Source organism: Engystomops pustulosus, chromosome 1 (genome assembly GCF_040894005.1).
Source record: "Engystomops pustulosus chromosome 1, aEngPut4.maternal, whole genome shotgun sequence".
In the NCBI taxonomy this organism is placed as follows: Eukaryota; Metazoa; Chordata; class Amphibia; order Anura; family Leptodactylidae; genus Engystomops; species Engystomops pustulosus.
Window position 1 is genome coordinate 90,001,225 of NC_092411.1, and position 12,880 is coordinate 90,014,104.

The 12,880-nt window shown below is 40.7% G+C and overlaps 1 protein-coding gene across 1 annotated transcript; it reads left to right on the plus strand.

Annotated features, from left to right (window-relative positions):
- Window positions 1–4,133: 4,133 nt before the first annotated feature.
- LHFPL7 (LHFPL tetraspan subfamily member 7) lies at window positions 4,134–10,772 on the plus strand. The gene is made up of 4 exons (XM_072124954.1): window positions 4,134–4,259; window positions 7,276–7,524; window positions 7,996–8,134; window positions 9,802–10,772. Exons 2-4 carry the CDS (start codon window positions 7,315–7,317, stop codon window positions 10,059–10,061), a joined length of 609 nt encoding a protein of 202 aa, XP_071981055.1. The 5' UTR covers window positions 4,134–4,259; window positions 7,276–7,314; the 3' UTR covers window positions 10,062–10,772.
- The last annotated feature ends 2,108 nt before the right edge of the window (window positions 10,773–12,880 follow it).

The window sequence follows — 12,880 nt, forward strand, 5'->3', positions numbered from 1 at the left end:
ATTTAACCCCTTCCCACCAAAGCCACTTTTCACTTTTATGAGGTGAAGAGGGCCAAAAGATGGAAAGCCGGGAGTGAAAATTTCCCGCTTAGCCCTGCCTACATACACAGTATAATTCCCCCCTTCTCCTGCTATTATATTGTGCCTCCTAATGTTGTGGTCCTCTCAAACTCTGCTTCCCCCATCTCCCTCTTGTATTGGGGCCCTTTTATTCTGGCTCACATGTGTCTTCATAACAGCCTTGTCTCTTTTTAAGACCCAAGGCTGTATGTTTTCTGGCCATTTGTTACCAGGTGCCAGTGGCACATTGCAATAAATGATCGTTAAAATCCCCATATATTGCCATACTTTAGCATGGCACTATATAGTTCGATCAATCAGAAATACAAGTGAACACACTAGGAATAGGGAAGAGAATATTGTACAAGTCCTGCAATCAGGAGCTTAAATCAATGTGTATGTCCCTATATGTTATTTTACCATAATTTTAGTTGGCTAACAAATATGTACACCTATTGTTCATATAAAGGATGAGAAATCCAACAACAAACAAATATAGACAAAGAAATGTATGAAAAAATGTAAATACTTTATTTTACACAAATTGGTAATAAAATACTGATCAAAAATGATGTCGGCCCAAGTGAGACGCAAAAAGTTGTATTCCAAGCAGCAGTATCACAATATATGATAATAATATACGGTATATATAGGCATCAGTGGCCATGGTGTTTATAATGAGTATACATGGGAGGGGTATGACGCAAGTGTGTTAGTGCATAATAATACATGAAAATATCATAGTTCAAGACAAAACAAACTCACCCATGGTATTGCTGGTCATTGCCTGGAATAACAACAGCCCCGACGTACGTTTCAGCTGGTATACAGCCAGACGAAGGTTCAGTCTTTAGAACATTATTAACCTTGGACCAAACTGTGTACTAGTGTATAAGCTTCTGACATCCCAAGTGACAACAAGTGTATAAGCCTATGACGTCCCAAGTAACACCAAGTGTATAAGCTTGTGTCGTCCCAAATGACTAGTTAAGTGTTCCCTAGAAGCCAGCTTAGGGACTTAATGACTTCCAAGAAAGCACCCTGAAGGAATGACTTAATTACTGTAATAAAAGGGTTCAAGTAATATTAACTCGTGCTTTAGCTATCGACCGATCTCACTGTTGAACCAAGACCTCAAGCTGTTCTCAAAGGTCCTCGAAATGAGATCGGCCCAGTTGTTGATGCGAACCATCCATTCCGACCAAGTGGGATTTATTCTGGGGAGGGAGGCCAAAGACAACACCACTAAAGCTATCAACCTCATACACAAAGCACAGTTGAAGAAAACCCCTCTCATGCTTCTCTCTACAGACGCTGAGAAGGCGTTTGACAGAGTTAAGTGGTCCTTCATGTCTGAGGTACTGTGCCACTTTGGTCTATGTAATGGTATGTTTGCGTATGTACTGTCATCCTCGGCAGTGATCCGCGTTAACGGCATCTTGTCAGATAGTTTCCATATCCAAAATGGTACACGACAGGGATGCCTGCCTGTCAATAGAACCCTTCCTGCGAAGGATTCGAGACATTCCAGATGTTTCGGGCATCATGACTAGTGGCTCTATACATAAAATAGTGGCTTATGCAGACGATCTCCTTTTATTTCTCTCCAATCCACAGGTTTCTCTGCCCAACCTCATGAAGGAATTTCAAAATTTCTCGCAGCTCTCAAATTTCCGAATCAGCAAATCTGAAGCGCTTAACATCTCTTTACCCGCCCCTCTGAAGGAGACGGTGCAGGCGTCCTTTGGCATCAAATGGGCTGTAGATAGCATCAAGTACCTGGGAATTAACCTCCCTGCGATACTTTCTACATTGTACCCGCTAAATTTCCCACCCGTACTGCTCTAGATGGTCCAAGGGTTTATTTTCGTGGTTTAGGAACTGTGCCATTTTCAAAATGAACATCCTTCCATATCTCTTATACCTATTCCAGGCCATCCCCATCCATTTGCCCACAGCCTTCTTCGCCCTGCAACATGGTTTTGTTTGGACGTGCAAACCAGCGAGAATAAGTCATGCGACTTTGGGACTCCCTGATCTCAGGAATTACTACAACGCAGCACACATGGCAAGGGTTCTTGACTGGTGCTGCACAACCAGAGCTCTAAACCCTGGACCCAACTAGAGCAGACCTTCACTAAGACGCCACAACAGGTCCTACATTTGTTGGAACCCTTTAAGACCTTACCCTTGCAACCCCACTATTGGCCCTACATTGACTATTTGCCACTCTAAATCGGTCAGAAAGAAATTTCTGCCACTGAAATCTCCACTCACCCTGATTCCTGGAAACCCTGATTTCCTACCTGGCTGCGAAGAACTGGCCTTCCAGCAGTGGAGGAGGTCTGGGAAGTTCAGAGCTGAACATTTTATTAAGGATGCGGCTTGGTCCACGACCCAGGAACTGACTACACAATCAGATCCCTGCCCTCTGGGAATGTGGAGAGCTGGACAGCCAAGACACTACCTGACATCTTTGTCCCCTTGTGAACAGTATGTGACATAGAAAACCTCCTTCGAGTGCCTATGTGGAAATACAACTGGCCTGAGATATACATTATCCTCATCTTACTCATCATGCTTACTATCAATCCCAAATGACCCAGGCCCTCTTTACCTCCGACACTGGGAGGAAGATATAAACATCTCACTGACGGACGAACAAAAGGACAGGATCTACAAACTCTGCCACTACGCAACAATCAGCTCCCTCTACCAGGAAGCAGGTTACAAGTTATTGGCAAGATGATACAGGGTCCCCACTAGGTTACACACAATTTTTCCTCAGGTCTCTGACATCTGCTGGAGATGTGGCGAGGAGGAGGGCATATGTTCTGCTCCTGCAGAGCTCTATCTCAGTTCTGGCTTGACCTAGGGAATGTAATATCGCTCCTGTGCGGAGAGTCATTCAGGTTGGAACCCGCCCTCTTCCTCCTCCACCACTGTGACATGTCTGCGCAGCGATACAAGAAATCTCTTGTTCGTTTCCTCATCATTGCTGCGAGGGCCTGCATCCCATTTCTGTGGAAGCAAACTGTACCACCGACAATGGCTATGTGGACGGCGAGGGTGAACGATCTGATGTATATGGAAGATCTCACTTCCTCTGTTTATGGCACACACAATAAGTTCTTCAAAACATGGCAACCCTGGATCCAATTTAAACTTTCTCAGTAATACAGAGAGCTATTGTAAAATATTGTAAACTCTCTTTCTTCCACACTCTTATTCAGTAATCCCCCTGCACCCTCGCTGGAGAAAAATAGACAGACAGACAGGCAGATTGGACGTGATTGCACAATTTCCGATCTCAAACTTTACAATGTATTGCGGAAATCATCTTCAGTATTGTATCCTATGGACATTACTTTTGTTGTGTCACTTAGCTTTGGGTCATTCCACCATTTGACAATTTCTGCTCTGTAAATACTTTTGTGAACTCTCTTCTGTGTAATCTGTTCTGCTGTTGTCATTAATAAAGGAAATTATTAAAAAAAAAAAAAAAAATTGATAATAGAATGGAGTATGTAGAGTACACCACGGGCATCCCTATGAGTTTGTATAGTAGTTTATTGACTTTAGGGAGTACACAGAAAACCAGGGTAGCTGGATATTGGGTTTTGAAAATTATGAGTTTACAGACTCATTCTGTACCTGTATTGAGGATGCAGCCAGCATGTTGAGCACATGCACCAACATCTTATTGCATTTTCTATGGTAAAATAAACCAATTAATAGGAGGTGTTAAATATGGAAAGAACATTTGAAACTGCACCAACATCAGCCACTGTAACTAATCATTTTTTAAGAGTGAAATCTGAGTTCACATTCTAAGTATTAGTACTGGAAATACGTATGTCCAAATGTGTTTTCAGAACTGTATGAGATATGTTCTATAAACAGCAATTTACTAATTTGCATCTCTTTGTATATTGATACTGTGAGATCACCGTATCAATGATCAACTGAGGCTAAGGGTAAGAGTCAAATGAAAAGGAGAATGGGGATTTTAACTTACTGAAAAAGAAAGCACATGCTTGAAGGTTATTTCCCCCTTTCATCTATAGCAGAAGAATAAACAGAACGTCGAAAAGTCAACACAGATAAAATGGGAAAGCATGCACAGCATTACTCAGAGCCAGTGTTCAGTGTACTCCCAGAAGCTGGAGAACATAAAGTAACCTCATCCATGGAAAAAGGTAAGGGGGGATAATAAGAAAAAAACTTTAAATTATGGTAACAGGTACTATATTTTTTTTATTGGCGTGTGTAGAATAGCTTACGCACATGCAGTGTATGAGCGTATGAGCATATGTAAGTATGAGCATATGTATGTGTAGAAGCATAGCATGGTATATTGCCATTGTGACAGTAGAATGGCATTAATGTGTCCACTTTGATGGACAATCCAAATAAATAATGAAAAAGAGCGCCATTTACCACATTAAAATAACTTGTTTTTTAACATTAGTCCACAATGCAACTGCTTTACGCTTGCTCAAAGGCTATACTTGTATCACTTGACTGGCTGCACACCGTACTGGAAGTGCATTGGTGAGCCTACGTGAAACCCGATTTCCAAGGTAGTGCCGATCCTCTTTTCACTATTTGTATGAAATGCATTTATTTGAATCCAATAATCAGTGTAAAATAGAAGGAATACCATAGTTATTAATTCTAACAGTGTTACTTACAAAAACTTTCAGGCCAACCAGAGTAAATTACCCTAAGGGCCCTGTCTCCCTTTAAACAGGACATTTACAAGTGCATTGTGAAGAATGATCAGGACGTAATAAATAAAATGTATCATAATATGAAAGCAACTTCAGATGTATAACAACAAAATAGATGCCACTGCGCCATTATTTATTTAACAAAAACCAAGTTACCACCCTAACCCTAACTACCTCTACCAGAATAAGATGAAGTCATATTTCTATATGACTGTCAATCTTTTCCATTGTACTGGAAGAATGTGGACGCAGTCTTCTTTGCAATGTTGCTTCAGTTTATTGCACAAGGTATATGGGTATTTTCCTTTTTTCTTTTTCAGCCATTCTGTTGTAGATTAGTTGATGTGCATGAGAAATAATTGACCTGTTAAATGTCAGATAGATGGCTTCAGCTTTAATTCAAGAAAACAATTATCAACCACTGTGCTTAACAGTTTGTTGTGCTGATATACAGTCATATGAAAAAGTTTAAGCACCCCTATTAATCTTAATCATTTATAGTTATCAAAATTTGGGTTTTTGCAAAAGCTATTTCAGTTTGATATATCTAATAATCGATGGACACAGTAATATTTCAGGATTCAAATGAGGTTTATTGTACTTACAGAAAATGTGCAATATGCATTAAAACTAAATTTGCCAGGTGCAAAAGTATGGGTACCCTTCTCATTTGCTTGATTTGAATACTGCTTACTATTTTTTACTGGCTTACTGAAGCACTAAATTGGTTTGGTGACCTCATTGAGCTTTGAACTTCATAGCCAGGTGTATCCAATCATGAGAAAAGGTATTTATTTGGCCACTTGCAAGTTGTTCTCCTATTTGAGTCTCCTCTGAGGAGCGGCATCAGGGGCTCCTCGAAACAACTCTCAAATGATCTGAAAACAAAGATTGTTCAACATTGTTGTTCAGGGGAAGGATACAAAAAGAGATTTAACCTGTCCGTTTCCACTGTGGGGAACATCGTAAGGAAATGGAAGACCACAGGGACAGTTCTTGTTAAGCCCAGAAGTGGCAGACCAAGAAAAATATCAGAAAGGCAGAGAATAAGAATGGTGAGAACAGTCAAGGACAGACCACAGACCACTCCAAAGACCTGCAACATCACCTTGCTGCACAAGTAGAAGCTGTATGGGAGAGCGATGCAAAAGAAGCCGTTTCTGCAAGCACGCCACCAACAGAATCGCCTCAGGTATGCAAAAGCACATTTGGACAAACCACTTTCATTTTGTAAGAAGGTCCTGTGGACTGATGAAACAAATATTGAGTTGTTTGGTTATACAAAAAGGCGTTATGCATGGCGGGCAAAAAACTCAGCATTCCAAGAAAACCACTTGCTGCCCACTATAAAATTTGGTGGAGGTTCCATCATGCTTTGGGGCTGTGTGGCCAATGCCAGCACCGGGAATCTTGTTAAAGTTGAGGGTCGCATGGATTCCTCTCAGTATCAGCAGATTCTTGAGAATAATGTTCAAGGATCAGTGACGAAGTTGAAGTTATGCCGCTGATGGATATTTCAGCAAGACAATGATCCAAAACACAGCTCCAAATCTACCCAGGCATTCATACAGAGGAACAATTACAATGTTCTGGAATGGCCATACCAGTCCTCAGACCTGAATATCATTGAACATCTGTGGGATGATTTTATGCGGGCTGTCCATGCTCCACAACCATCAAACTTAACTGAACTTGAATTGTTTTGTAATGAGGAATGGTCAAAAATACCTTCATCCAGGATCCAGGAACTCATCTAAAGCTACAGGAAGCAACAAGAGGCTGTTATTTTTGCAAAAGGAAGATCTACTAAATATTAATGACACTTTTCTGTTGAGGTGCCCATACTTTTGCACCTGTCAATGCATATTGGCATATTGCATATTGTTTTAATGCATATTGCACATTTTCTGTTAATTTCAAGTGGAGGGTAAGATATATTCAAACATTTTTCTTTTCACTTGTACTATTGATAGTGTGATTGTATTTTTGATTTATGGAAAGTTTGTTGAAAAGTTAGTTCCCACTTAAGCATATGCCATTGTTCAGTTGACATAAAAAACCCTGCTTAATGAAAGACTGTATTGTAATTGCAAGTAGTTTTTATGGATATGTATGTCAAAAATACATATCCTTCATGAATATCTTGCAAGGAAAAGGTTACATGACGTTTCTGTTTAAAGTAAACTTGTTTCAGTCATTAAAGGACATCTACCACCATGATGCAGGATTGTAAACCTAGTACACTTACATACTGGTGTGTGCCCTCTAGCAGGATCTGTTCTTCTTTTAGCTTCTTATACCCTGTTTTTTAGGGAAAAAAGACTTGACAAATTATGCAAATAAACCTGAGGGGCTCCAGGCTCTATAGGATGCTGCCAGAGAGGGCACACACCTGTATGTCAGTGTGCTTGGTTTACAATCTTTCATCCTGGTGGTATATTTCCTTTATCTGATTAGTCATTTCTATACTTCTGTTTTACAGGTTTTAATGGGCAGCAGCATTTGTTGATCCACTATCCCAATGGTGTCTTGTATGGGATCTCTGTGGGTGGCTTTGTCCATTATATTATCCCTTATCTTAGGATTCAGTCTAATGTCTTCTGCATGGTTTAAGAATGATAACACATCTTTTGGTGTGTTTGTTCAGTGTGGAGGAGAAATCAGCTCTCCGTGTAATCAAACCTGCATAGGTTTCCGAACCTTAGAGGAAATTCCAGATGTTTCTTGGAAGGTAACCAAAGAATTGTAATGTATTATCAACATGTAAATATGCCAATCTGCAACAAGTTTTTACTGCTACTGTAAAGCCACCTGCCCATTTAGTGCCAGTGCGTACCCATTAGAACCACAGTGCTTATTGTACAGTACATATTGTACTTTATATAGTAATATACAGTATTAAAGAAATTATGTATATTCTGTATCTATATATTTATGATAGAATACAGTACTATGTTCTGTTGCTTTTTAACTTTTCAGTGCTTTATGTGATATAACTTACTATTATGTATGATGGGTACATATGACATTATAGTTAATTTCCAAAAAAACAAACACCTGTCACATTTGTTCCTGAACCTCCTGCTTTCTTGTTATTATTAACTGTCAATGTGTCATTTTCAATAAAAAAAAATACATAAAAACACTCCTTACCTTTTGTAAGTAGAAAACACCTACTGCAATGTTTATCTTTCATCTCCAGATATCTGCTGTGATACTATTTGCTGGTTGGCTGTTATTAAGCTTCGGAGCTTTGCTTGTTCTGTCATGGACTGTTATTCCTGCTGGTATATGTCAGAGAAAAATCTGCACTCCGGCGAGACATACACAGATAATTGCAGGTACAAAAACTTTATAATTTCCTAACTTCTTACTTTCAAAGGATTTACAAAAGGACTAGGGGTGGGAGGACTCAGAGTAACTTCTGAGATATCCCTAGAAAATCACTTTACCGAATTGCAGAAAAAGTACAACTAGTGATTTGTGAAAATATATATATATATGTAAATTTATTTACAAAGATTGATAACGACACATCAATTTAAATCTTTGCTGTCAAAATGTGGAGTTCCTCGGCATGGATGACCAATCTACAAGTGAAGGAGAAAAATAGGAGTATGAGAGTAGACCTGAGGTGTCCTCAGATGTGTGGATAACTTAATAAAATTCAAGCAATGAAGGGCTCACCTCAGGAGTTCTATACAACTCAGATCTCCCAGTAGGGGCATTTTTGTAACTCCTTTGGAGATGCCGTCCAAGATGTTGGTGCTCCAATGTGCAACAGGAGTCAATTTGTGGACTCAGTGGGGTACACGAAGAAACCGTAGGGAGTACACATAAATACACCAAAAGTAAGCGAGTGGTGAGGAGATAATGTCCAGTAGGGTTAGGGTATATGAGACTCAGTGGTTGTGCGGTATTACCCTATGTAGATCCCTCATATGGACTATAGATCTATCATACCCTGAGCCTCGGAACTGGGGTCCTATTTAACCGCAGTCCCGACTGGAACCTGACCCTGCAATAGCTGGCCCTGTTATTGACCTACTATAGCAGGTAACGTCAGGTATGGCGTCAAAGAGGAGTCAACATAGTACGTGTTCTGACCCCTATATCTTTGAGAAGCATATCATGGCTGAAGTCTGAATCCCATGTCCCGACAAGACTTGTTTCGCCCTATGGGCTCATCAGGGGATTGTTGGGTTCCACTGCCAGGCAGTGGAATAAGGTTGGCTTGTGGGGTATATAACCTCTCGGTGAAAGCCTTGGGAGACCAGTGGGTTTTCTTTTAGCCATGATATGCTTCTCAAAGATATAGGGGTCAGAACACATACTATGTTGACTCCTCTTTGACGCCATACCTGACGTTACCTGCTATAATAGGTCAATAACAGGGCCAGCTATTGCAGGGTCAGGTTCCAGTCGGGACTGACTGGACAGGGCTGACTGTGTGTGTTATAGCTGAGATGTAGCTGAGTGTCATTGTGTGTTATACATAGGACAGTTTAAGGGCCATAACTTTTTTTTTGCATGCTGCCTTAAATTTTTTTGCAGCATTTTTTTCAGGACACATAGGGCTTGTTAAAATGTAAGCCTAATCTTAAACTTTAATTAAAGTTTTTTTTTTGTAATTTATAGTAATTCAAATGAACTCAAAATGAACATTATTAATGAATTCCCTATTTTGATTTGCATCCTGCACGCGCCAATTTCTTTTAAACTAAGTGCCTCATTTTATTTGGTGCACTCAGTTCCGGGGCTGCGATCGGAGCAGCGGACCCCCCCGGTAAATCTCTGATCGCGGGTGTTAGAGGCAGGTGTCGGCTATAATATATAGCTGACACCAGCAGCTTCTGCCGCGGAGCCGGTGCCAGAAGCATGATGCAATAGTACTGCATTTTGCAGGAACGCACCTCCCGCGTTGCAGTACTATTACGTCAAATGTCGGGAAGGGGTTAAGCAACCTACAGATAAATTCTGATTATTTCCTTCTGTTCTCCATTTACAGTTGCTGCTACAATTCTTGGGCTGCTCCTGTTCCCCATAAGCCTTCGCTCAACATTTGCAAAACAAATCTGCAACTCCTCCCTGTCCTACAGAAGTGGCAGCTGCTCACTTGGCTGGGGTTATATGATGGCCATCATCACAGTGATGCTCTCTTGCTTTCTTCCCATTATTGGCCGTTATAATATAAATGAAATGAGGACAAAAGTATTGAGGTCCAAATTAACTCAACGTATGCTGGTTTGTGAAGAACACATGCACTGATGTCTTTACCAAGGTGTGCATGCTGAAGGATTCAATATGGTGGTACAAAGAAGGGTAGTAATACTACGAGTGGAAATGTGTAACGTGACAGTAGTCAGGAAACAAAAGTATATACAACTGCAATAAAAACTGAAGTAAATGCGTCATCCCTGCGATCTGACATGGTAAGATTTGCCCTCATCTCTATAAGTTCCTATTTGTCAACTTTGTTATTGAGGGTTTAGTGATGTAAAATCTAAAGTGACGTAATGATTAACTATCGAGAAGGAAACAAACTGGTTAGCACAGCCCAGTAGTCAAAAGAGTCCATGCAAATAAGCATGCATTAATCCATAAGAAGAAAAAAGATATGCACAAAAATGGCTCGCTAGTGTATATAACAAGCAATAATCAATTATTTATTTAGAAACAGACCAAAACAGAGACACACATTAAAAACATTTTAAAAATACAGGCGGTCCCCTACTCAAGAACACCTGACTCCTAGTTACAAACGGACCTCTGGATGTTGGTAATTTACTGTACTTTAGTCACAGGCTACAATAAACAGCTATAACAGTTATCACAGGTGTCTGTAATGAAGCTTCATTGTTACTCCTGGTTCTGATGACAACCCAACATTTTTAAAATCCATTTGTCACAGGGACCCAAAAAAATTTGGCTGGGGGTTACAATGATACAGTATACAGTTCCGACTTACATACAAATTCAACTTAAAGGGCACCTACCACCACGAATCTACCTATAAAGGTAGATCGGGTGGTAGGTGGATGTATGGCACGTGAGGATAGCCCTTTTTAGAGCTAATCCTCACGTCCCCGCTAGCGTAGCATAAATTTTATTGCCCTAATATGTAAATTTAATTAAGCGGCTACTGGGGCGTGGAGTAGCCGGACACGAGGCTACACGGCGCGGCTACTCCACACCCCAGTAGCCGCTTTCCCCGCCTACCCTGTGATCTTCGGCGCGCAGCTCCTGGCAGCTGCGCGCCCTCGTCCAAGAAGCCGGAGTTTCTGCGCATGCGCAGAAACTCCGGCCTCGTTCCCGAGATCGCGCATCCTCGGGCCTGCGCTCGGAGCCCGAGGATGCGCGATCTCGGGAACGAGGCCGGAGTTACTGCGCATGCGCAGAAACTCTGGCTTCTCGGACGAGGGCGCGCAGCTGCCAGGAGCTGCGCGCCGAAGATCACAGGGTAGGCGGGGAAAGCGGCTACTGGGGCGTGGAGTAGCCGCGCCGTGTAGCCTCGTGTCCGGCTACTCCACGCCCCAGTAGCCGCTTAATTAAATTTACATATTAGGGCAATAAAGTTTATGCTACGCTAGCGGGGACGTGAGGATTAGCTCTAAAAAGGGCTATCCTCACGTCCCATACATCCACCTACCACCCGATCTACCTTTATAGGTAGATTCGTGGTGGTAGGTTCCCCATCATAGGGAGGTTTAGTGTCATTATAAGGTGTCTGAACATTGGTGGTGTGTAGTTGACCTATACCAGGGTGACCGCTTTGAATTCCGTGTACATTACATATATTTTAAAAATGCTTTTAATGTGTGTCTCTGTTTTGGTCTGTTTCTAAATAAATAAAAATTGATTATTGCTTGTTATACAGACTAGTGAGCTGTTTTAGTGCATTTCTTTTTTCTTCTTACGGAATAATGATTAACTATTTTGTGAAATAGGTTAAGGATACAGTCAAGACATCATCTATCTCCTGTCTAAAAATCTATCATCTATATATCTAGTTCTCGATCTCCTATAATTTGTCCATTTCCTATCTATATATCTATCCATCTAACCATTTATCTATCTAGCTTTTTGTCCAACTATTTATCTTTTATCTACCTATCTACCTCCTATTATTTATCCATCTATCAATTGATCTTCTATCTCTCTTCTACTCTATCATCTATCTATATATATTCTACTTTTCAATCTACCTATCATCTGTCTATCTCCTATAAAGGTTGATTAGATTGTGAGCCCATTGGGGACAGGGACCAATTTGGCAAGCTCTGTGCAGTGCTAAGTAATCTGTGTGCGCTATATAAATAAAGGAATTATTATTATTATAAAATTCTCCTACAGTCCCATATTACAGATTGTAGTTTACAAACAGTAGTATGGGAAGGCAAAGTGTTATTATTGTGCAGTGCTTAAAGGAAACCTATCATTTGATTTGATGCAGTATGAAGCAAACATACCTTGAGAATGCTGTAGCTAAAACGATGCAGGATCATATCTTGGTTAATCCCTGTGCTGAGGGGTTTTACTCATAAAACAGATATAATATTATGATAATGAAGCTCTGTGGCTTGCTTTGCTGCTTCTCATAGAAGGAGAGTTTCTCCCTGATTGCATCATCATCTCCTGCAGTTCTCTTCCTGCCAGACAGAATAATCAATTGCTGCACTATCCCCCAGCAGCTGTGTATGAGTCATTCAGCCCAGGTTGATTAGTGCTTTACTTTCAGCCATTTTTAATTCCAAGCTCTGTAGGCCAGTCTGCCCCAGCTTTCCCAAGGTCCTGAATGGTATAGTTGTTTTTTCAGCAAAACCACTCAGCTCAGGGATTAACCAAGATATGATCCTGCATCAATGTTGCAACACCATTCTTAAGGTATGTTTGCTTCATAATACATGAAATCAAATGGTAGGTTTCCTTTAAGGGAGCAATCTTACTGAATGTCAAATAACTCACAAGACATATAGATAGCAACTGCTGCTAATATAGTGAATATTGAGTGTTAAGAACCTTTCTCAAGCGTGTTACATGTAGTGAACATATGCCATAAAACTAAATCAAACGAGTGGTGCTCTATT